The sequence below is a fragment of the Hylobates moloch genome, unplaced genomic scaffold (genome assembly GCF_009828535.3).
Source record: "Hylobates moloch isolate HMO894 unplaced genomic scaffold, HMol_V3 SCAFFOLD_13, whole genome shotgun sequence".
Taxonomy (NCBI): Eukaryota; Metazoa; Chordata; class Mammalia; order Primates; family Hylobatidae; genus Hylobates; species Hylobates moloch.
Genome location: NW_026652288.1, coordinates 39047099 through 39072836, shown reverse-complemented (window position 1 = coordinate 39072836; position 25738 = coordinate 39047099). Strand labels below are relative to the sequence as shown.

General features: G+C 50.1%; 1 protein-coding gene across 3 annotated transcripts in view; it reads left to right on the top strand.

The window, feature by feature from the left end:
- The window catches only part of SIPA1L3 (signal induced proliferation associated 1 like 3), a 290592-nt gene that overhangs the window by 160370 nt on the left and 104484 nt on the right, over positions 1 to 25738 (top strand). For all 3 annotated transcript variants that reach the window (XM_058426942.1, XM_032173072.2, XM_032173071.2), the window contains exons 3-6: positions 4656 to 6487; positions 11865 to 11995; positions 23224 to 23412; positions 24308 to 24482. In XM_058426942.1, the coding sequence (XP_058282925.1) occupies positions 4966 to 6487; positions 11865 to 11995; positions 23224 to 23412; positions 24308 to 24482 (2017 nt within the window). In that variant the 5' untranslated portion in view covers positions 4656 to 4965. The remainder of the gene's footprint in view (positions 1 to 4655; positions 6488 to 11864; positions 11996 to 23223; positions 23413 to 24307; positions 24483 to 25738) is intronic.

The window sequence follows — 25738 nt, the reverse complement described above, 5'->3', positions numbered from 1 at the left end:
AAAATGATCCCTAGAGGTTCTCACCTAGTTTTCATCGTGTTTAGTGCAATACCGTAAGCCCTGAATAACCTCAGGGGACCCGTACAAAATGCCACTAGTGATGCTGGAAGTTGTCCCAAGAAGCAGAGAAAAGTCATAACATTACAAGAAAATATGCAATTGCTTGATATGTGCCATCGATGGAGGTCTGCAGCTGCAGTTGCCTGCCATTTCCAGATAAATGAATCCAGTGTGAGGACCATCGTAAAAAATGAAAAGGAAATTCATGAAGCTGTCGCTGCATCTATGCCAGTAGGCACAAAAACCTTGCACTGTTCACAAAATATATTTTTATCTCGTGTTGCAAATGCAGCTTCTATGTGGGTACAGGATTGCTATAAGGCATACCTATAGATTGTAATTTGCTTCGAGAGAAAGTGAAGTCATTACATGGCAACCTAAAGCAAAAGGAAGGAGGAGGATCTCAAGCTGAGGAATTTAATGCCAGCAAAGGATGGTTTAATAATTTTGAAAGAGGATGGCTTAAAAAATGTCAAGATGGCAGGAGAAGCAGCTTCTGCCAACCAGAGACAGCAGATGAGTTCCCAGATGCCAGTGAGAAAATCATTGAGGAGGCTGGGCACGGTGCCTCACACCTGTAATCCCAGTACATTGGGAGGCTGAGGTGGGAAGATCACTTGAGCCCAGGAGTTTGAGACCAGCCTGGGCAACATACTGAGACCCCACCTCTACCAAAAATTTAAAAATTAGCTGGGTGTGGTGACATGCATCTGTAGTCCTAGCTACTCAGAAGGCTGAGGCAGGAGGATCACTTGAGCCCTGAAGTTTGAGGCTATAGTGAGCTATGATGGTACCACTGCACTCCAGCCTTGACAACAGAGAAAGAACCTGTCTCTAAAAAAATAATAATAAAAATGAGTAAGAAAAAGAAGTAAGCCTGTTCATAAGTGCTAAGGAGAAAAATGGAGCAGAGGAAGGGCCTGGGAGTGGTGGGGATAGACACACAGAGGGAAGTGCTATTAGTTTTTTGAAAATTCTTCTGATCATCTCTGCATGATAGTTTGTTGTTGTCTCTGTTGTTTTTTCTTTTTTCTTTTTTTTTTTTTTTTTGAGATGGAGTCTCACTCTGTCGCCTAGGCTGGAGTGCAGTGGCGCAATCTCGGCTCACTGCAACCTCCACCTCCCGGGTTCAAGCAATTCTCCTGCCTCAGCCTCCTGAGTAGCTGGGATTACAGGTGTGTGCCACCACGCCCAGCTAACTTTTGTATTTTTAGTAGAGACGGGGTTTCACCATGTTAGCCAGGCTGGTCTCGAACTCCTGACCTCAGGCAATCCACCTGCCTCGGCCTCCCAAAGTGCTGGGGTTATAGGCATGAGCCACCGCGCCTGGCCAATATTTTTGCTTTTCCAATTGGGAAATGTTGCATGCAACTCTAGATTTCTGACTTCTCTTGGAAAATCAGATGATCTGACATCCATACTCCCGCAAGCCTCGGTTGTCAGAAGATGCCCTGCCATCCAGGTCAGTGCAGGCTCCTCTTGGCCTCTCTCCTGTTTCCCTTAGGCAACTCGACCCTGCGGGCTTTCCAGCGTCCTCTGTCTTCTTTAGCCCATCCCTGTGCTGCCTCCCAGCAAAGTCTTCAGGATCCTTTGTGTTCTCGTGGGGCACCAGGAAGAGGGGCTCCCCCTTGCTCCCCACTCCCCACCTGCCCTCTTCTGGTGCTCACTTTTTCAGAGGCTTCAGGCTCCCCTTGCTATTTGCTCCTTGAATCTGCTTTGAGCTTCCCTTGTGATCTCTGCCAGTTCGCTCCATAACTCTGGGCATAAATTAGGAAAAGCCCCCCTACACATGCACATACATGCACACACACACACAGAGACGCACACACACAGGCACACAGACATGCACACACACAGACACGCACACAGACACGCAGACACGCACACACATACACAGAGACACGCACACACACACACACACACACACATACACACAGAAGAGGCCTGCTACTTTCTCACACAGGAAGCTCCAATAGCTGTTGATCAAGAACGGCTGCATCCAGCTATAGATTTCCAGGGAAAGAAAAGTTAGAGGTCACCTTGAGCCAAGTGCGTGGCCCAAAGCAGCACTCTACTACCCTGAGCAAAATCAGTTCCGTTGGCAGGAGGGAGCGGGCACGGCTGCTGGGCAGTCAACAGCTTCCATCACAGACGGTGACCCACTTTCCCCTTCCTCTCCAGCAGGATTTTCATCTTCTAGAAGTTCAAGGTGGAGACAAAGGGAAGTGACCCCACAGGGTGTTTTATGTGCTGGACAGAAGCACAGACTCCCTTCCCCAGGGGCCTGCAAATCAGGAGGTACTTACACCTCCAATTAGGCAGAGGCCATCTGTTCACTCATATGTATAATACTGAACGAACGTCCTGGACGTTCTAGGTGGCTCACGCCTGTAATCCCAGCACTTTGGGAGGCTGAGGCAGGCGGATCACAAGGTTAGGAGATCGAGACCATCCTGGCTAACACCGTGAAACCCTGTCTCTACTAAAAATACAAAAAAATTAACCAGGTGTGGTGGCAGGCACCTGTAGTCCCAGCTACTCGGGAGGCTGAGGCAGGAGAATGGCGTGAACCCAGGAGGCGGAGCTTGCAGTGAGCCAAGATCGCGCCACTGCACTCCAGCCTGGGCAACAGAGCGAGACTCCATCTCAACTCTTCTAGGCACTGGGGATGCATCAGTGAACAACACAGACATCCCTGCCATTCTGGAGCCAACATTTGAGTGGTGGACCTAGCCAGTAGACAGAATGAACAACTGCTAAGAAAAATTGGAAGAAAGTAGAGTGGGGAATTAAGAAAGGCTTCCAGAAGACCGGGCTTCTCTGTCTCTGTAAGGTGATTTGGGAAGGTTTTTGTTTTTGTTTTTTGAGATTTTTTTTTTTTTTTTTTTGAAACAGGATCTCACTTTGTTGCCCAGGCTGGAGTGCAGTGGCGTGATCATGGCTCATGCAAGCTCAACCTCCTGGGTTCAAGCGATCCTTTTACCTCAGCCCCCTGAGTAGCTGGGACTACAGGCACATGCCACCATGCCTGGCTAATTTTTGTATTTTTAGTAGAGATGGGGTTTCGCCATGTTGGCCAGGCTGGTCTTGAGCTGTTGGGCTCAAGTGATCCACCCGCCTTGGCCTCCCAAAGTGCTGGGATTACAGGTGTGAGCCACCGTGTCCAGCTGGAAGTCTCCATGGAAGAACTGACATCATGGGAAGGAACCAGCCCCAGGAAGGAACCAGCCCCAAGAAGGACTGAGGAAGGACATCAGATGTCCTGGATAAGGTTTGGTGCATCAGAACAGAAAAGAAGGCCAGTATGATCAGAGCTTAGTCGGGGATGGGGAGAGACATCGAAGCTAGATCCTGTGGGGCTTGTGGAGCAGGGGAAGGAGTTTGGATGGTGTTTTAATGCAGTGAGTAGTCACTGGGGAGATCTCAGTGAAACAGTGATGGGCTCTGATTTACCCAGTCATAGTCTGCAGTAACCACATGGATTTCTAGAGACATTCCTTCTGCGGCTTTCCTCCCCAAACTCCACTGGTGCTCATGTTGACTCATCTGTCATTTTCACTTCCTTAATGGCGGAGTAGCTGAGCTGAGCAAACAACAGAGCAGATGGACAATAGTCTGGCCTCTGCATGAAGCCAACAGTTCACAGGAAATACAGGGGGCAGAGGAACATGTTAAGTGGCACCACAGGGATCTTGAAAGTGGGGAAATCCACAGGACAGGTGACCCCTTTCCTTCAACAAGTAAAGAGCATCAAAATAAAGGAAGGTGGCCATTGTAGAGTAGAGGAGACCTAAGAAAACACCTGCATGAGCAGAGGATGATTTCGAACAAACCAGCTCACAAAAGACACCTGCGAGACAATGACGGGAAATGTAATGCAGGCAGGGTAGTGCATGACATTAAAGAATTCTTGTTAATTTAGATGAGTATGATAATGTTATTGTAGTGACTTTTTTTAAAAACCTTATCTACTAGAGATACAAGCTAAAGTATTTATGGGTGAAATGACCTGATGTCTGGCCAGGAATGGTGGCTCATGCCTGTAATCCCAGCACTTTGGGAGGCTGAGGCGGGCGGGGATTGCCTGAGGCCAGGAGTTCAAGACCAGTCTGGCCAGTATGACGAAACCCCGTCTCTACTAAAAATACAAAAAATTAGCCGGGCATGGTAGCGCATGCTGGAATTCCAGCTACTTGGGAGGCTGAGGCAGGAGAATCATTTGAACCCTCGAGGTGGATGTTGCAATGAGCCAAGCACATGCCACTGCACTCCAGCCTGGGTGACAGAGTGAGACTCTGTCTCAAAAAAAAAAAAAAAAAAATGACCTGATGTCTGGGGTTTACTCTAAAACATTCTATCAAACAAAGAAGGTCACAAGGCTGGGTGAATAGATGAAATGGGAATGAGAAATAGTTAATGGTTGTTGGAGCTGATGGGTGACTCAGTCTCCTCTCTGCTTTTGAGTATGTTTGCAAATTTCCATAATAAAAAGGTTTTTTTAATCAGTAAGGCGGTCAAGAAAAGTCACATGTCCCACTTTCTGGGAGCAATAACACGGCCATCGCAGCTCACATTTTCTTTTTCTTCCATTTCAGCATGGCAAGGACAACATCCTTGCTGCCTCCAGCTGGCCGGCGACCACAGCTACTGCCTGCTCTGCGCTACTGAGCCACTCGGTCTGGAGCCCCCAGGACAGCACCTGCCTCCTGAGGTTGTCCTGGCTCAGCTGTGCACAGCGATGGTGGAGAACTGGACTCCACAGGCTCACAACCTTCCTGTTAGGTTTCAGGGCCCAGCATCATTCATCCTGGGCCTGGCAGCCCTGAACAATGGCTGAGGGCTGGGGGACCCCATAGAGTGACACCACAGCGTACGGGGCCAGCAGCACTCCAGTGCCCGTGGACTATGACCACCTATCGGGCCATCCCCAGCGATGGTGTGGACCTGGCAGCCAGCTGTGGCGCCAGGGCAGGCGATGTCCTCCCTGGGCCACACACAGGGGACTATGCTCCCTTGGGATTCTGGGCCCAGAATGGCAGCATGTCCCAGCCTCTTGGCGAGAGCCCGGCCATCACCACCGCCACCACCCGCCCCAGCCCCACCACTCCTGCAATGCCCAAGATGGGCGTGCGCGCAAGGGTGGCCGACTGGCCGCCCAAGCGGGAGGCCCTGAGAGAGCACAGCAACCCAAGCCCCTCCCAGGACACAGATGGCACAAAGGCCACCAAGATGGCCCATTCCATGAGGAGCATACAGAACGGACAGCCCACCACCAGCACCCCGGCTTCCTCAGGGTCCAAAGCCTTCCACCGACTCTCCAGGAGAAGGTCCAAAGACGTGGAGTTCCAGGACGGGTGGCCCCGGTCCCCCGGCAGGGCCTTCGTCCCCCTTCGGCACCGCAGCAGCAGCGAGATCACCCTCAGCGAGTGTGACGCGGAGGACGCGGGGGAGCCGCGGGGGTCTCGGCACACGGGGGCGCTGCCCCTCTTCCGCGAGTATGGGAGCACCTCATCCATCGACGTGCAGGGCATGCCCGCGCAGAGCTTCTTCGACATCCTCAACGAGTTCCGCAGCGAGCAGCCCGACGCCCGGAGCTGCCAGGCCCTCACCGAGCTCCTCCGGGCAGATCCTGGCCCACACCTCATGGAGGGCGGCGGCGGAGCCAAGGGGGACTCCCACAACGGGCAGCTAGCCAAGGACAGCCTCCTGCCGCTGCAGCCCACGAAGGAGAAGGAGAAGGCCCGGAAGAAACCTGCGCGGGGCCTCGGCGGCGGGGACACGGTGGACTCGTCAATCTTTCGGAAGCTAAGGAGCAGCAAACCCGAGGGGGAGGCTGGGCGTTCCCCGGGGGAGTCCGACGAGGGCCGGAGCCCCCCGGAAGCCAGCAGGCCGTGGGTGTGTCAGAAGAGCTTCGCCCACTTCGACGTGCAGAGCATGCTGTTCGACCTCAACGAGGCGGCTGCCAACAGGGTGTCGGTGTCGCAGCGGAGGAACACCACCACGGGTGCTTCAGCCGCTTCCGCGGCCTCCACCATGGCTTCCCTCACGGCCTCGCGGGCCCACAGCCTTGGAGGCCTGGACCCGGCCTTCACCAGCACGGAGGACCTAAACTGCAAGGAGAACTTGGAGCAGGACCTCGGCGATGACAACAGCAACGACCTGCTGCTCAGCTGCCCGCACTTCCGCAATGAGATCGGGGGCGAGTGTGAGCGCAACGTGAGCTTCTCCTGGGCTTCCGTGGGCTCCCCAAACAGCGGCGAGGGCCACCTGGCAGAGCCCGCCCTGAGCGCCTACCGCACCAACGCCAGCATCTCGGTGCTGGAAGTGTCCAAGGAGCAGCAACGGACGCAGAGTCGGCCCCGGCAGTACAGCATCGAGCATGTGGACCTGGGCGCCCGCTACTACCAGGATTACTTCGTGGGCAAAGGTGACGGATGGCGTGTGGGTGGGAAGGTTTGGTGGGCCGAGGCTTGCCTCCGAGACCCCCACTACTCATTCATTCACTCTGTGCCAGGCCCTGCTCTGGCACTGAGAATGTGGCAGGAACAGAGACCTACCTTCTGGAGGGCTGTGAGGATCCGGTGAGCAGAGCCACCTGGGCCTCAGCCCTGTGTCTGACACAGCAGCACTCCATAAACCTTGAGCTACAGGACACAGCTCTGCATTTACTCAGCACATATGGGCTTGGGACAGCTCAGTGCCAGGCATTCTCTAGAGCCTGGGGATGTAGTATCAACCAGCTTAAAACAAATATTCTGTCTTCTAGCACTTTTAATGTTTTCATGGGTAACACAAACATAGAACAGGATAAATACGAAAAACACACAAGGGATTATAGGGTGCTAAATGCAGTGGAAAAGGGTAAAGCAGGGAAGAAGGAAATGGAGTGTCAGGGGGTGGGGGCAGATCTCAGTGGGGGATGGTCAGAGAGGGCCTCCGAGGCAGGTGCGGTTTGAGTACCAAAATGAAGGCACCATGTGCAAATTGCAGACACTATTCCCAGAACAGAGCAGCGAATACAAAAGTCTTGGAACTGCCAGGCGCGGTGGCTCACGCCTGTAATCCCAGCACTTTGGGAGGCTGAGGCAGGCGGATCACTTGAGGTCAGGAGTTCAAGACCAGCTTGGCCAACATGGTGAAACCGCATCTCTACTAAAAATACAAAAAAATTAACCAGGCGTGATGACGTGTGGCTGTAATCCCAGCTACTTGGGAGGCCGAGGTAGGAGAATGAACCCAGGAGGCAGATGTTGCAGTGGGCCGAGATCATACCACTGCACTCCAGCCTGGGTGACAGAGTGAGACTCTGTCTCAAAAAAAAAAAAAAAAAATTCAGAGTTGCTTGTAACTGCTAGTAACAGGCTTAAACAATATAGAAGGGACTCTCCTGTGAAGAAATCCAGAGTTCAGCAGCCCAGGGCTGGTATGGTCAGTCTTCAGCATCAGTGGAATGTCAGCCTTAGTGCATGGCATGATCCCCCACTGCCCCACACCAAGATGGCTGCTGGAGTGCCAGGCATCACATCTGTGTTTCCAGGCAGAGAAAAAGAGGAAAGGGTAAGGACAAAAAGGCAGACCTCTTGTCAAGTCGACCCCCTTATGCCCTTATGCCTAGTGTTTCATTATTGGAACACTAAGCATGTCGGAGTTATAGCCTATTGCTCAAGGACATTGCCAGGGTCTGAATTTTTACTCATGGAAAAATTCAAAAAATTGCAGCCTCTAGCATAAATGCGTTAAAGAGCTTTCTCAGAAGCCCGGTCCAACTACTTCCACTTAGTGGCCACACCTGTGTGCAAAAGAGGCTAGGAAACGTAGGTTTTTAGCTAGACAAAGTTTTTCTTTTCCAAGAATAGAGGGTTTTTCTTAAAAAAAAAAAAGAAGAAGAAGAAGAAGTACTAGCAGCTAGTACTCCACGGCAACTAGGTTTTTTTTGTTGTTTATTTTATTTTATTTTATTTTTTTGAGGCAGTCTCACTCTCGCCTCGCCCAGGCTGGAGTGCAGTGGCACAATCTCAGCTCACTGCAGCCTTAGCCTCCTGGGTTCACGCGATTCTCCTGCCTCAGCCTCCTGAGTAGCTGGGATTACAGGCGCTCGCTATCATGCCCAGCTAATTTTTGTAGTTTTAGTAGAGACAGGGTTTATCCATGTTGGCCAGGCTGGTCTCGAACTCCTGACCTCAGGTGATCCACCCACCTCGACCTCCCAAAGTGTTGGGATTACAGGCGTGAGCCACCGCGCCCGGCTCACAGCAACTAGTTTTTAAAAATATTTAAAGGCCGGGCGCGGTGGCTCAAGCCTGTAATCCCAGCACTTTGGGAGGCCGAGGCGGGCGGATCACGAGGTCAGGAGATCGAGACTATCCTGGCTAACACGGTGAAACCCCGTCTCTACTAAAAATACAAAAAATTAGCCGGGCGTGGTGGCGGGCGCCTGTAGTCCCAGCTACTCGGAGAGGCTGAGGCAGGAGAATGGTGTGAACCCGGGAGGCGGAGCTTGCAGTGAGCCGAGATCGGGCCACTGCACTCCAGCCTGGGTGATAGAGCAAGACTCCATCTCAAAAAAAAAAAAAAAAAAAAGTTCCAGACAGTTGCTTACAAGGAAAAAGCCAATGAGCCAATGTCAGTATCACATGAAATAGATTTAAAGGCTGAAAGCACCTTTTAGAGGAACTAAGAAGGCCATTTCATGTTTCTTGAAGTTCGCCAAGAAATTCTGGTAGTTGTGAACCTTTGTATACCTGGCAACTGTTTAGGGGTACATAGATTTAAAAAATGGATCAGGCTGGCTGAGCGCATTGGCTCACGCCTGTAATCCCAGCACTTTGGGAGGCCCGAGGCGGGCAGATCATGTGAGGTCAGGAGTTCAAGACCAGCCTGGCCAGCATGGTGAGACCCTGTCTCCACTAAAAAATACAAAAATTAGCTGGGCATGGTGGCGGGTGCCTGTAATCCCAGCTACTTGGGAGGCTGAGGCAGGAGAATCACTTGAAGCTGGGAGGCAGAGGTTGCAGTGAGCCAAGATCGCACCATCGCAATCCAGCCTGGGCGACAGAGTGAGACTCTGTCCCCTCAACCAGAACAAAACAAAAAAAAACGCTACAAGGAGAAGTGGAAAAATTCACAACCATAGCGGGAGAAGTGCACAGATTATCTCTCTGAAGTTGACAGAATCTAGTAGCTGAAAAATAAGGATTTAGAGGATTTAGATAACCTAATGAAAACTTGATTTTACACTGTATATGTATTAACTTTGTACCTAACCAATAAAGAACACATTCTTTTCAACCTGCACGTACAAATATGTACATGAAAGGAATGTGGATTGAATAAAGATCAAATAAGATTATACATTAAAATACTTAGTTCTTTGTTAGGCAGGTAGGAAGTACTCATCATGGAGCTTTTAAAAAAAAAAAAGCCATTTTCTTTTTAAAAATTTCTTTGTAGCCCTGAAAGCTGTTAAAGAAAAAAATGTTCTGGCCAAGCACAAGGGCTCCCTGAAAGTGTAATTCCAGCACTTTCGGAGGCCGAGGTAGGATGATTACTTGCCCCCAGGAGTTAGAGACCAGCCTGGGCAACATAGGGAGACCTCAGGAAAAGGTTAAAAATTTAGCCAGGTGTGGTGGTGCGTGTCTGTAGTCCCAACTGTTGTGGAGACTGAGATGGGAGGATCGCTTCAGCCCTAGAGGCAGAGGTTGCAGTGAGCCATGATTGCACCACTGCACTCCAGCCTGAGTGACAGAGCAATAACCTGTCTCAAAAAACAAAAACTGTTCAATAATGTTTGTTAAAGCACAGTAAAGAATTTATTCAGAACCATCACAGTAGGCATAGGGACCACTGTAGTGGAGTCTGGCAGTAGAGAAGAGAGATTGGGCTTAACTCTGAATACTGCGTAGTCAAGTGGGAATTTATAGCCAAGAAGCAGGGTGGGGCTCAGTGCATGGAAGAGACTACTAAGAAGAAATGTCAGAGGTAAGGAAGATTCTGGCTAAGCCAACCTAATCTTGCTGATGACACGCCAGGATGATCAGACATCACCTTTGGATGGTGGAAGATGAAGAGCTTGATCAGATGTTGAAGATGTCCAGATATTGAGGATAAGGTTGGGGGGCAGGGTTCTTGCTAAACTGACTTAGCACAGGTTCTTTGTTAAAACTGGATTTTACAAGGAGGTGCACAGATGGGCCTAGGAGAAGATTCCAAAGCCTGACTAAAGTTTGGCCAAGCAAAGAATCTTTGTCAAAGCTAGTAAATAAATTAGTCATTGGTCAGTGTTTATTGAGTGCCTGCTATATGCTAGGATTTGCAAGGAGCTAGATATGTATTGATGGGAAAAGCAACAACCCCTGTAGCTGCTTCAGGAATAAGCTGGTATCTGTGATCTGTAGAGTACAATGTTTATTCCATTCTCTGATCAGCTGGAGATTGTTGAACCCCCTTGCAGATGCTATTCTGATCGGGGCCATTAATTAACACACAGTATTTTGCCCCTAGATTAGCCTTTGATTTGCCAAGAGCATCTCATGAGAACAAGAACCATCAGTTAAACATTCAGTGTACCAATACAATTTCCAGTGGTGGGTAGATGCTAACTTTGTGGACTTGGATCAAGACAGACTGCTGGCGGATACCCACACAAGCATGAGATACTTGGGTTATACATCGGGAAGAACTATTTGCCTGGAAGGGCTATAAGATAGCAGCATGTTTTAGAAAAAAAGAGGAGGCAGCTGTCAGGTAGAGGAGGGAGCAGGAGGCGTGCCCCATGACTGGCTAAAGCCTCTGTTACTCTAAGGGAAAAAAGAGCAGTGTTGGCTGGGCACGGTGGCTCACGCCTGTAATCCCAGCACTTTGGGAGGCCGAGGCGGGCAGATCACAAGGTCAGGAGATCGAGACTATCATGGCTAACACGGTGAAACCCCGTCTCTACTAAAAATATAAAAAATTAGCCGGGCGCGGTGGCGGGCACCTGTAGTCCCAGCTACTTGGGAGGCTGAGGCAGGAGAATGGCATGAACCCGGGAGGGAGAGCTTGCAGTGAGCCGAGATCGTGCCACTGCCCTCCAGCCTGGGCAACAGTCTCAAAAAAAAAAAAAGCAGCGTTGAAGTTACCTAGGTAAAGAAAGATGGTGAGATAAAGGCGATGCCTAGGGGCCCCTATCATGGTCCCTGACAGGCGCCAACAACTGGGGCTGGTCATTGCCAACACTCATCATGTGCGTACTATGTGCCTGGCACGGTGCTGAAGGCTGGGTCCACCTTGAACTTTACTTTACGGCTGAAAATGCTATCTAGCAACTTGGCTGGGGCCAGACATCTATTAAGGGGCAGAGCCCAGATGTGAGGAGGCTCTCTAGACTAGAATCTTACTCAACAGTTTCACAAGGGCTAATCAGTAGTTAAACCAAGTGAACCATTTGCAAACATGGGATTAATCACAGTGATGCTGGGTTGATGGCATGCCATGCACTGTACTAAGTGTTTCATATTTGTAGCTTCATTTTGCCTTCACATCAGCTCTCTGAATTGTGGGTGGCATCAAGGTCCCGTTTTCTCAAATGAGAGCGCTGAGGCTCAGAAAAGTTCTGTGGCTTGGCAGAGGTGGCACAGTAAGGTGGGCTTTTGCCTCTTACAGTTTCTCTACTGGGGGTGTCTGTGACCAGGCATGAGGTTTGCGTGACCAGCATCCCACAGATTGCACAGGACACTGCCTGGTCACCTTATCTGCAGGCCTGCTGGGCATCAGGGCCCCTCCTTCCCAGACAGCTGAGCCTGAACTCGCCTGCTCTTCCTTCTTAGAACATGCCAATTACTTCGGCGTGGATGAGAAGCTGGGGCCAGTGGCTGTGAGCATTAAGCGGGAGAAGCTGGAAGACCACAAGGAGCACGGACCTCAGTACCAGTACAGGATCATCTTCCGGACCCGCGAGGTAGGTCCCATCACTCTCGTTCTTATTAAAGATATCATAGCCACTCGCATCTCGAGCCAGGTTCTTGGGGCAAACGCTTCCCCGGCTTTATCTCATGGAATCCTCCCAACAACTCCGGGAGAGCAATCCTGTTAGTCTCTCCATCTCACAGAGGAGGAAACTAAGACTCAGAATTTAAATGACTTCTGGCCAGGCACGGTGGCTCACGCCTGTAATCCCAGCACTTTGGGAAGCTTGGCAGTTGGCTCACTTGAGGTCAGGAGTTCAAGACCAGCCTGACCAACATGGCGGAACCCCCTCTCTACCAAAAAAAACAAATTAGCCGGGCATGGTAGCACGTGCCTGTAATCCCAGCACTTTGGGAAGCTTGGTGGGTGGCTCACTTGAGGTCAGGAGTTCAAGACCAGCCTGACCAACATGGCGAAACCCCATCTCTACCAAAAATACAAATTAGCCAGGTGTGGTAGCACGTGCCTGTAATCCCAGCTATTGGGGAGACTGAGCCAGGTGAATTGCTTGAACCTGGGAGGCAGAGGCTGCAGTGAGCTGAGATGATGCCACTGCACTCCAGCCTGCCAGCCTGGGTGACAGAGTGAGACTCTGTCTCAAAAAAAAAAAAAAAAGAAATTAAATGATTTCTATAGGATCAATGAATCAGTGGCCAGACCAAGATTTCAGTCCAGGGTGTCTGACTTCAGAGCCCAACATTACAAAACCTGTTTGCAAGAGATTAACTCTAATAAGCATAAGAAATAAAGGGAAGGTAAGGGATCATTTTAGGACCATGAGGTGTCCTACATAATGGAAAGAATTAAGGCAACAAGCCTCAGGCAGGACAGGAACTGGGGACTCTCAACCACAGGCACTGCTGTTAAGCCAATCAGCTCAAGGTACTCCCAATGTGTCACTTTCCATTCTGAGTAGAGAAGCCTGTGGTCCTGGCTGGAGGCCTTCCCCTGGATTAAATGTCAGCTGTTGCTAGTGGGGAAGGCCTGTTGGGGCACCCATGCTCTATTAGGACTCTAAATTGTAAGTGACAGAAATCTATTTCTAACTTGCTTAAGTCAGAAATAACATTCATTGGTTCATGTAACTGCAAATCTAGGGGTAGGGCAAGCTTCAGGCATAGCTGGACTTAGAGACTCAAATGCAGTCGCCAGAACTCTGCTTCTTTAGCTCTCTGCTTGGTTCTGCTTTTCGCATCGCGAATGTCATTTTCTTCTGCCACTAACAAGCTCTCACCATGTCATGGGAAAATGGAGATGGGCTGCTCAAATCTACATCTTTGCACCTTCTCATCCAAAAGGCTCAGACTGGCCAGGTGCGGTGGCTCACACCTGTGATCCCAGCGCTTTGGGAGGCCGAGGTAGACAGATCACCTGAGGCCAGGAGTTCAAGACCAGCCTAGCCAACATGGTAAAACCCTGTCTCTACTAAAAATACAAAAATTAGCTGGGCGTCATGGTGTGCACCTGTAATCCCAGCTACTCGGGAGGCTGAGGCAGGAGAATTGCTTGAACCCGGGAGGTGGAGGTTGCAGTGAGCTGAGATCGCGCCATTGTACTGCAGCCTAGGTGACAAACGCAAAGCTCTATCTCAAAAAAAAAAAAAAAAAAAAGGCTTACACTGATTTATCTGGGAGGAACTCTGGCTCTGCTTTAGATCACAAGCCCAAGTCCTGAGCCAGTCGCTGTGATCAGGGGTGGTAGAGGAAACTGCCAGGTCTAGCATGTGTTACCCACCCTGGGTCCAGGGGCAGGGCCAGGCACTGTGATTGACAGTTCCACTAGAGCTCCCTGGAGGAGGAGGCAGGGCAGATCCTCAGCAAAAAGAGGGGACCCAGGCAAGCAGAAATGACAGAGAGGTCCAGAAGACCCAAATAAGGAAGACTTTTCAGAAAACGGGCATTCGACAGCTAGGTAGGCCCTCCAGAATGGGTCTTCCTCAGCCTGCATTGCCCCAGCCCCTTGGGCCTGGCCTTTGCCCAGACGTGGAAGCCTAGCAGGCTGAGGCTGCCAAGGACTTTGATTGTGGGGCCAGCCAAGTCCTGGACCTCATCCAGGCTGGCAGATGCAGCTCGGAGTGCCCTCGCCCCATCCCCTGACCAAGACCTTCCCACTGAGTTGGGGGAATGGGATGGCGCGGAGGCATTGCAGTAGCCAGGAAGAGGCAGCCCTAAAACCATGTGCCCCAAACCACAGGTGGTCACCAGCCTCTGTCTCCCCAGCCCTCTCCTCCCTCTACCCATGTTTCTGGCCAGATGAGCACCAGAGCAGAATGAGAGGTGACAGCTCACACTGCATCTGGCTGTTTTAGGACATATGGGCAACTGCTGGGTGAAATGGCGCCTACAGTCATATACTTATAAATAGGCCGGGTGCAGCGGCTCACACCTGTAATCCCAGCACTTTGGGAGGCCAAGGCAGGTGGGTCCCTTGAGCCCTGGAGTTCGAGACCAGCCTGGCCAATATGGTAAAACCCTGTCTCTACTAAAAACACAAAAATTAGCTGGGTATATTAGTGCACACTTATAGTCTTAGCTGCTTGGGAGGCTGAGGCATGAGAATCTTTTGAACCCAGGAGGTAGAGGTTGTAGTGAGCCAAGATCGCACCACTGCACTCCAGCCTGGGTGACAGAGTGAGTCTCGGTCTCAAAAATATATACATACACACATATATACATAAAATATTTATTATGAAGGCTATTATTACTACAAATCTCCTTTATATTGTGTGTCAGGCAATATTCTATACCTTTTATATATATTAACTCACTTAAATCTCATCACGATTCTAGGATGAAGACGCTGTTGTCCTCATTTACAGATGACAGAACAGGCACAGAGAGGTTAAGAGACTTGCCCAAAGCACCCTCCAGGGAGTGGCAGGGCAGGGTGCCTGCCTGTGTTCTGGCCGCCGCACTTGCTGCCTCTGGGGTTTGACTAAGTCAGCTTAGACTGCACACTGGACCCACTCATGAGTTAGGAGCTCAACCAACTCAGTGCTAGCATTTGTGTTTTTGTTCGTAATGAAAATATAATAGGCCAGGCGTGGAGGCTCACGTCTGTAATCCCAGCACTTTGGGAGGCTGAGGCGGGTGGATCACCCGAGGTCAGGAGTTCGAGACCAGACTAGCCAACATGGCGAAACCCTCTCTCTACTACAAATACAAAAAAAATTACCTAGGCATGGTAGCAGGTGCCTGTAATCCCAGCTTCTCAGGAGGCTGAGGCAGGAGAATCGCTTGAACCTGAGAGGTGGAGGTTGCAGTGAGCCAAGATCACTCCATTGCACTCCAGGCTGGGTGACACAGTGAGACTCCGTCTCAAAAAAAAAAAAGAAAATACAATATATAGGCAGGCATGGTGGCTCACACCCGTAATCCCAGCATTTTGGGGTGGGAGGTTAAGACGGAAGGATTGCTTGAAGCCTGGAGTTCAAGACCAGCCTAGGCACCATACTGAGACCTGTGTCTCTAAAAAATAAAAAATACCAGACTATAGCATTAGGAGAAATACCTAATGTAAATGACAAGTTAATGGGTGCAGCAAACCAACATGGCACATGTAATACCTATGGAACAAACCTGCACGTTGTGCACATGTACCCTAGAACTTAAAGTATTATATTTCAGTCACACATACTGAGAGTCATGAGACTTTAGTGCATGGATACTGGGTTATATAATTTTTTGCTGTGATTTCCTGTTCACTAAGTTTGAAACTGGCTTGATGCCACTCCCAGTGTGTACCTGCTCCCGTCCACTTCCGACCCCTAGCACCTACAAAACTAGCCGTGGGGGACTCTGATCCATCCCTGATGACAGCACAGGGACCCTTTGAGTCTCACAGCCACAGGCCTGGGATCCATCCATTCCACAGACATTTGCTCAGTGTTCCCCTGTCCCAGCTGTATGCTGGGCATGGAGGGTACCGTAGCAAACAAGGCAGCAAAGATGCTCGTGAGACTGGGTCTTTGAGGGGGAGACAACAGGATGCAGAACACCTTAGCAAATTACGCTGTAGGTGCTTCCCATGGTGACAAGGTGGGGAACAAAGCAAGGAGGAATGATGAGTGTGGCAGGTGCTTAGATTTTTTTTTTTTTTTTTTTTTTTGAGACGGAGTCTAGCTTTGTTCCCCAGGCTGGAGTGCAGTGGCGCAATCTCTGCTCACTGCAAGCTCCGCCTCCCAGGTTCACGCCATTCTCCTGCCTCAGCCTCCCGAGTAGCTGGGACTACAGGCGCCTGCCACCATGCCTGGCTAATTTTTTGTATTTTTAGTAGAGACGGGGTTTCACTGTGTTAGCCAGGATGGTCTCGATCTCCTGACCTCATGATCTACCTGCCTCGGCCTCCCAAAGTGCTGGGATTACAGGCATGAGCCACTGCGCCCGGTCCAGGTGCTTAGATTTTTAACAGGAAGGTCAAGGGAGGCATCACTGGGAAGGTAACATTGGAGTAAACCTAGAGGAGGGTAGAGGGAGCTGTGTGGACAACTGGAAGAAGAGCATTCCAGGCAGAGCGAACAGCCAGTGCAGAGGTCCTGAGGCAGAGCCATGCTCCGTGGGTTGGAGACCTCCTGTGAGTCTTAGTTTGGCCACTCAGCAGTTCTAGAACCTTGGGCACATGGCTCCTTTCCTCTCGGAGCCTCAGTTTCCCCCTTGGAAATTCTCAGCTTACAGAACTGTGTTGTGGGCTCGGTGAGGTTGCACCTATCAAGCAGGCAGTGCCGGGCCTGACACTTGACGGGAAGTGATTATGATCGGCACCACTGTTGCAGCCGATGTTCTTTCCCGGGAGGTCAGAGCCCCATCCTGGGAAGCATGGGTTGAGCTCACGGATGGGGTTCTGTCCTTCTCATATCCACACACACATGCCTTGGGGTCCTGTAAACCAGGGCATAGGGGCCAGAGCGAGAGGTCTGGGCTGCTTTCCAAGCCAGCCGGCCTGCCCCAGATGGCCGCCCCCAGGCCGCCAAGCAGACAGTCTCGAGTGGACCCGCATCTCCCAGCAGATGGGATACGAGCATTGGCAGTGCCAGGCTCCCCACCGAGGCAGGAACAGACTTGGAGCTGGGCTTTGGCACCACTCGTCCAAACCCCAGAGAGCCTGAACAGGACGAGCGCCAGGCCAGGACTGCCCTGTCTCAAGTCCCTTCTCTGGCACTGTCTCACCCAGGACACTGGGGAGGGAGTGGGGACGGCAACCAGCCAGGAACTGTGTGGCGCCCCCCAGCCCCAGTGGTTCTCATTGGCCTAGAACACGTGAGTTTTTGACAGACTTTAGTTCTGATAGGGTTAGAGATTTGGATTTTTATTTTATTGGTTTTTCTTTGTTATTTACAAAGTACCAAACGTTTATTGTTAAGAACTTAGACAATACATAAGTATGCAAAGTAGAAAAAGGAAAGTTTCATTAAGTGAAAAAAGCAAGTGTGACCCCGTTTTTGTTCAGTAGGTACATCTGATTGTGTGTGTGTCTGTGTATGTTTGCTTATTTATTTTTGAGACAGGGTCTCACTCTGTCCCCCGGGCTGAAGTGCAATGGTGCAGTCATAGCTCACTGCAGCCTCGAATTCCTGGGCTCAAGCCATCCTCCTGCCTCAGCCTCCCAAGTAGCTGAGACCACAGGCATGCACCACCATGCCTGATTAATAATTTTGTTTTATTTTTAGAGACAGAATCTCACTATGTTGCCCCGGCTGGTCTTGAACTCCTGGGCTCAGGTGGCCCTCCTCCTTTGGCCTCCCAAAATGCCGAGATTACAGGCATGAGCCACTGCACCTGGCCATGTGTATGTTTAAATGAACAATCTCCAAAGCATATTGTTAAGTAGGGGGAAAAGCAAAAAACGTAGCTTCCTGCTTAAGGTTAAAAAAATTTAAAACTCAGCTAGGTGCAGTGGCTCACACCTGTAATCCCAGCACTTTGGGAAGCTGAGGCGGAAAGATTGCTTGAGCCCAGGAGTTTGAGACCAACCTGGACAACATAGCGAGACCCCATCTCTATTAAAAATAAATTAATTGCCAGGCATGGTAGCTCACGCCTGTAATCCCAGCACTTTGGGAGGCCTACGCAGGTCAGGGGTTCGAGACCAGCCTGGGCAACATGACAAAACTCCATCTCTACTAAAAATACAAAAATTAGCTGGGCATGGTGGCACACACCTGTAATCCCAGCTATCCAGGAGGCTGAGGCAGGAGAATCACTTGAACGCAGGAGGCAGAGGCTGCAGTGAGCCAAGATCACACCATTGCATTCCAGCCTGAGCAACAAGAGTGAAACTTCATCTCCAAAAACAAAATAAATAAAAAAGAACAGAATTTTTAAAACTATTAACTATGCATGTGGCTTTGTACATAAACATTTAACACACATCTACAGATAATAATGGTTAACACACATTGAGCTCTCACTCTATGCCCAAGATACAGCACTAAGCATTATACATGGATCTTTTTGAATCCTTTCAATGCCTTGAGGCAGGCATTTTTATCCCCATTTTATCAATGAGGAAATAGGGAAATTAAGTGACTTGCCCAGAGTCACACAGCTAGGGAGGAGCTAAGCTAGAATTCGAACCCAGGCAGACCACCTCCTAAGTAACCTCCTAGGAAATGTTCTTCAAGGGTACACCTGCCGTCCAGCACAGAGTCAAGCGGGGAGTGCATCTGAGTCAGGAGTGAGTGGGGATAACCTGTACCAGCTGGAACTCCTTGCTCGTGTGGCACTGTGTGCCTTTCACAGCTCACTTGATTTGTTGCCCTCGACGAGCTGATGCCAGATGTTTTCAGGCTCTGAGCAGAGGAGGGCTGTGATCTGACTCAGGCAGCTGTAGAAAGAATGGACTGGGGACAGGGCAGGGGCAGGGAGACCTGGAGGAGGCTGCTGTCCAGGTGGGAGGTGATGGTGGGGGTGACCAGGTGGAGAGTGAGGTGGCCACTCGTGACCTGCCAGTGTCCCACTTACTGTCCCCAGTGCAGAAGGAGCATTTCAAGTAGTGCGCGCCGATGAAGTGGTCAGAGCCAAAATGTGACTGTAAGCCACCGGTCTCTAGGGAGGAAGAATGAAGATTTCTGGTCCGTGCTGTCCCTCGTTCCCAGCAGAGGGCACTGTGGGACAGTGTCAATAGGATATAAAGACACTGATCCTGTTGGTGCCTTAACTGAAACCCACAACCCCAGGGCCACCCAGATTGACAGGGCAAAGCCCCTGACATCACTGCTTTTTATGATCCGTTTGGACACTACCCTGCTTGTGATAAGAGAGATTTGTTTGTTTGTTAATTACCGGGGCCAGAAGTGGGATCATTCTATTCCTTCCACACATGCCTCTCGCCCAGGTGCTGTTTGGCGAGGGTGGACTGAGTGCTTAGAGGCGAAGTTATGACATGTTATTTTTGCCACCTCCTGTGTTTGTCGACTTAGGCGAGCATGTTTTTGCAGTTAATACTTATCCTCTTTAGTCTTTTTGTTGTTGTTGTTGAGATGGAGTCTCACTCTGTTGCCCAGGCTGGAGTGCAGTGGCACAATCTCGGCTCACCGCAACCTCCGCCTCCTGGGTTCAAGTGATTCTGCTGCCTCAGCCTCCCGAGTAACTGGGATTAGAGACATGAGCCATCATGCCCAGCTAATTTTTCTATTTTAGTAGAGACAGGATTTCACCACGTTGGCCAGGCTGGTCTCGAACTCCTGACCTCAGGTGATCCACCCACCTCAACCTCTCAAAGTGCTGGGATTAGAGGTGTGAGCCACCATACCTGGCCTCCTCCTTAGTCTTTAAACCACAGCCCCAAGTGTACTTTGGGTGCTTGTAACAAGCCCCCTGGGGAGGGATTTTTCTTTGTGCGTTCTTGGTGTGGCGCTGGTCCAGTGCATGGCAAGACCTGGTGGCCAGCAGCATGCTGTGGCTACAAGCATGAGCTGGTATTAGTGAGGATGTGGAGCAGCAGGAGCTCTCAGACAGGGCTTGTGGGGTGTAAATTGGTACAGCCACTTGGAAAACTATTTGGCAGTTCAGTAAAATTGAAGATTAGCATGCCTAGTGATTTAGCAATTTCTATCCTAGGTATAAACCCAAAAGAAAACGTGTTCGTGTGCACTGAGGTGCTTGTGTGAGGGTTCCTAACAGCACTATTCACAGTTGGCAAATACTGGAAGCAGTTCTGGTGCTCATCAACAGTGAAAAGGAGTAAAACGCCAGCCTCTCGCAACAGCATAGCTGCGTCTCACATATGTAGCATTCAGAGAAAGAAGCCAGATAACAAAAGAATACAAACTGCCTGGCTGGGCGCAGTGGCTCACACCTGTAATCCTGGCACTTCACGAGGCCGAAGCAGGAGGATCACTTGAGCCTAGAAGTTGCAGACCAGCCTGGGCAACATAATGGGACTCTGTCTCTACAAAAAATATGCAAAATTAGCCAGGCATGGTGGCACATGCCTATAGTCCCAGCTACTCAGGAGGCTGAGGCAGGGGATCTCTTGCGCCCAGGAGGTCGAGGCTGCAGTGAACCGTGATTGTGCCATTCCATTCCAGCCTGAGCAACAGAGTTAGACCCTGTCTTCAAAAGAAAAAAGAATAAAAGAATACAAACTGCCTGAAGTTCAAAAATAGACAGAAATAAATAAATGATGGTGTTGAAAGTCAAGATAGAGTTAATTTTGGGAAAAAAGAAATGGGTACAAATGGGCTGTGGGTGCTGGAAATACATTTCTTGATTTGGATAGTGATTACCCTGGTATTTGCTTTGTGATACTTTCTTTGGCCTCACATCGATGTGTTATGTACTTTTTTTTTTAGACGGAGTTTCACTCTTGTTGCGCAGGCTGGAGTGCAATGGCACGATCTCAGCTCATTGCAACCCCTCCGCCTCCTGGGTTCAAGCGATTCTCCTGCCTCAGCCTCCCAAGTAGCTGGGATTACAGGCATGCACCATCACGCCCGGCTAATTTTTGTATTTTTAGTAGAGACAGGGTTTCACCCATGTTGGTCAGGCTGGTCTCAAACTCCTGACCTCAGGTGATCTGCCCACCTCGGCCTCCCAAAGTGCTGGGATTACAGGTGCGAGCCACTGTGCCTGGCCTATATACTTTATATATTTGGATTATACCTCACCGTACACATACCAAATATATATATCTCAAAACAAACCACGAGCTTTGGAGATGTCAGGACTGGGTTGGAATCTTGGTTGCCATTTTGTCAGCTGTGGTGACCTTGGATAAGGCACGTAATATCTTGGAACTTCAATTTCCTTCTCTGTAAATCAGAGATAAAACCTCCCTTGAGCAGACCTATACATACAGTTATTACTGTAGTACCTGGAGCACAGCGCAGTGAACTGCACCTTCATAAATGTGACTTGTTATTAAGGTATATAAGTTAGACATTTCTTTGGCTGCAAAGCAGTAGAAAACCTGACTACCAATAGCTAAAACAAAGGAAGGTTATTTTAATCATCTAATAAGTCTGGACGTAGGCAGCTGCAAGGATTAACTTCTGTGACTTTTTGTTGTCTCTTTCCTCATGATTGCAATCTGGCTGCCACAGCTCCAAACATTTCATTCTCATACCACTGCCCATCACACAAAGAAATGGGCAGGTGGAAAGGGGCTTTTTTTTTTTTTTTTTTTTTTGAGACAGTCCTGCTCTGTCACCGGGGCTGGAGTGCAATGGCACAATCTTGGCTTACTGCAACCTCCGCCTCCCAGGTTCAAGCAATTCTCCTGCCGCAGCCTCCTGAGTAGCTGGGATTACAGGCATGCACCACCAGGCCCAAGTAATTTTTGTATTTTTAATGGAGACAGGGTTTTGCCATGTTGGCCAGGCTGGTCTCAAACTCCTGGCCTCAAGTGGTGCACCTGCCTTGGCCTCCCAAAGGGGGCTTTCCTTTTATTAGAGGCAAATCTTCCCCAGAAGTCTTCACCAAGCACAATTGTCCTCACATCTCGTTGCCCGGAATTGGTCACATGGTTGTTTATAGGAAAAACTTGGGAAGCAACATCTGGGGAATGGGAATGAGATGGCTGCGATTGGCATTGACTAAACGTTTTCATCCCTGACTGCACATCAGAAGCACCTGAGAAGGATTAAAAATATGCCATGTATACAAACATGCATGTCTGGCCCCATCCCAGACCAACCAAATTAGAATCACTGGTGGTGTCTTGTCTTGTCTTTTTTTTCTTTTCTTTCCTTTCCTTTTCTTTTCTTTTCTTTTTTCTTTTTTCTTCTCTTCTCTCTTTTCTCCTCTTTTCTCTTTCCTTCCCTCCCTCCCTCCCCCCTTTGTTTCTTTTCTTTTCTTTCTTTTATTTCTTTCTCTGACTGAGTCTTGCTCTGTCGCCCAGGCTGGAGTGCAGTGGTGAGATCTTGGCTCACTGCAACCTCCACCTCCTGGGTTCAAATGATTCTTCTGCCTCAGCCTCCCAAGTAGCTGGGATTACAGGTGCATGCCACCATGCCTGGCTAATTTTTATATTTTTAGTAGAAATGGGGTTTCACCATGTTGGCCAGGGTGGTCTCGAACTCCTGACCTCAAGTGATCCGCCCACCTTGGCCTCCCCAAAGTGCTGAGATTACAGGTGTGAGCCACCATGCTTGGCCTTTTTTTTTTTTTTTTTTTTAATGAAACTGGTCTGAAACCAGTGCCACAGTTCAAGCTCCAAGATGATGCCAGTATTCAAGGCAGGCGGGTGTTTTACATGAGCATTTACAGTAATGTGTACGTAATACAGTGTTACTGTAATAATGACGAGCCCACCTCCTGGTAGGACCTGTTTTCTTCATTATACTCCCTACTGCCTTACATAATTCATCTCCCCCATTCCAGTGTCAGCTCCACAAGGACAAGGGTCTTTGTTCATTGCACCTAGAATAGGACTCAGTGCCTCAGAGGAGGCACTCAGCCACTATATGTTGAACAAATAAAGGTAGTTTATGTTATTGTCTCATTTAATTTTCCCAACACCCCTTCAAGGTTACGATACCATCCTATACCCATTTCACAAAAGAGCAAGCTGAGGCTCAGAGATACGAAGTCACTTGGTCAAGACCACACAGCTAGGAGGCAGCAGGTTCAAGTTCTGGCTCAGACTTAGGACTTTCTGACCTTAGAGCACAAACTTCCAATCATCACACATGTCTCTTTCAAAACAAGATATCTCTCATATGCTCTCATCCCTTTTTAGGTCTCAAGAGCCCGCTAACCTTCCCTTCTCTCCCTTGAGTAGCTCATCACCCTGCGGGGCTCCATCCTGGAAGATGCTACACCCACAGCCACCAAGCATGGGACCGGGCGGGGCCTGCCCTTGAAGGATGCCCTGGAGTACGTCATCCCCGAGCTCAACATCCACTGCCTGCGGCTGGCCCTCAACACCCCGAAGGTGACGGAGCAACTGCTGAAGCTCGATGAGCAAGGGGTGAGTCAGGGGCTGGAGGTGGGGGGGCTGCTGGAGCAGTACCTTGCAACCCCACTCCTGGTAGCTTTTTCTATCTTGGTCACTTTCTTTTTTCTTTGCAAGTAACAGAAATCTACTTAAGCTGGTTTCAGCAAAAGGAGGGATTCGAATCAAATTCTAGTGGTGCCAAGAGCAGGAATGTAACTGGGTCTCCTAAAGGAGGGAGATCGTCTGGGGGTGAGATAGCTGCTAGGTCCCCATGTGTGCATGTGTATATGTGTCTGTAGTGGGGGGTTAGTATGTCTTTCCTCCCCGCTCCGCACACTGGCTCCCTCTGCTTCTCTCGCCTCTCCCACAGCTCCCAGTCTGTTAGAATTACAGCCACGTGCAGACCCCAGCAAGCTGACCCTGGTCACAGGAGAGCCATCAATTGGGCTATGCATAGGTCAGGTGGCTGCCCAGTCACCAGTGACCAGGGGGATCCGGGATACCTAAAACTAACATGGTTATTGGGAGCCCACTCCCTAAAAAAGGTATTGACTATAAGCCTTGAGTCCTCCAGAATTTGCTTTTGCAGAATCTCAGCCCATCCCAGTCCACCTACTGTGGGAAGCCAGCCAAGGCAACAGTCTCTTTCATGCAAGCGTGGCATCACCAGCCATCCTCCACCCGCCATAGCGAGAAGAGGCGGCCTGGACACCTTGCTGTGCTTCTCTGGAGTGGAAGGGAGGGGGAGGGACAACTGGGACATGCCGCCATGCCCCAGCACTGTTTTCCCCCCTGTCTGGCTGTGGCTCTGGGTTCCCGAGTGGTCCCAGCAGCTCCCAGGGCCGAAGGCCTCAAACATACCCGTTGCTCCCTTCCCTCTGCCGTCTCTGCCTGGCCTGCCTCCACAAAGCCACTCTTGCCTCTGCAGCTCTGCCGGAAGCACAAGGTGGGCATCCTCTATTGCAAGGCCGGCCAGAGCTCTGAAGAGGAGATGTACAACAACGAGGAGGCCGGCCCCGCCTTCGAGGAGTTCCTCTCCCTCATTGGCGAGAAGGTCTGCCTGAAGGGCTTCACCAAGTACGCTGCCCAGCTGGACGTCAAGAGTAAGTAGGGGGCCAGTTAGATCACAGTGAGCCACCACTGCACTCCTACTCAACGGGCAAAGCTTAAAAGGCCTGGGGATGCCAAGGTGGGGACATGGAGCAATGGGAGCTCTCAGACTTCACTTGTAGGAGCACAAATAAGTGCAGCCACTTTATTTTTTCGTGTTGTTGTACTTGTCGTTGTTGTTGTTGTTTTTGAGACAGAGTTTCACTCTGTGGCCCAGGCTGGAGTGCAGTGGTGTGATCCCATCTCACTGCAACCTCCACCTCCCAGGTTCAAGCAAGATTCTCCTTCCTCGGCCTCCCAAGTAGCTGTGACTACAGGTGTGCACCACCACTCTTGGCTAATGTTTGTATTTTTAGTAGAGACAGGCTTTCACCATGTTGGCCGGACTGGTCTCGAACTCCTGACCTCAAGTGATCCACCCACCTCAGCCTCTCAAAGTGTTGGGATTACAGGGGTGAGCCACCATGCCTGGCCATGTGCAGCCACTTTGGAAAACAGTACAGCACATTCAAGTCCAGTTTGAAGAGACCCTGCTCTGTGACTCAGCTCCTGCACTCCTAGGTATGCACTCTGTGTAATGTGCACGTGCATGGCAGGAGAGGACTGAATATCCCTAACCACCAGCACCTCGGTGCACCCAGTGCACACTGGCAGAGTTGCGCTGTGTTCACCCAGAGGAGATGAACTGGCACCACAGGCATCAGCGTGGAAGAGAGCCACATGCTTCGTGCTGTGCAAAGACAGCAAGCCTCAGAAGAGTGGGACCTGAATGATGCCTTTTACATAACAATTTTTTTTTCTTTTTTCTTTTCTTTTTTTTTTTTTTTTTGAGACAGTCTCCCTCTATTGCCCGGGTGGAGTGCAGTAGCGCAATCTCGGCTCACTGCAATCTCCGCCTCCTGGGTTCAAGGAATTCTCCTGCCTCAGCCTCCCAAGTAGCTGGGATTACAGGCATGAGCCACCACTCCCTGCTAGTTTTTGTATTTTTAGTAGAGATGGAGATTTACCATATTGGCCAGGTTGGTCTTGAACTGCTGGCCTCATGATCTGCCCGCCTCGGCCTCCCAAAGTGCTGGGATTACAGGCATGAGCCACCACACCTGGCCAATTATTATTTTTTATAGAGACAAGGTCTTGCTGTGTTACCCAGACTGGTCTCAAACACAGGGCCTCCAGGGATCCTTGGCCTCCCAAAGTGCTGGAACTACACACATGAGCCACTACACCTGGCAAAAAGGTCCAGCAGGAT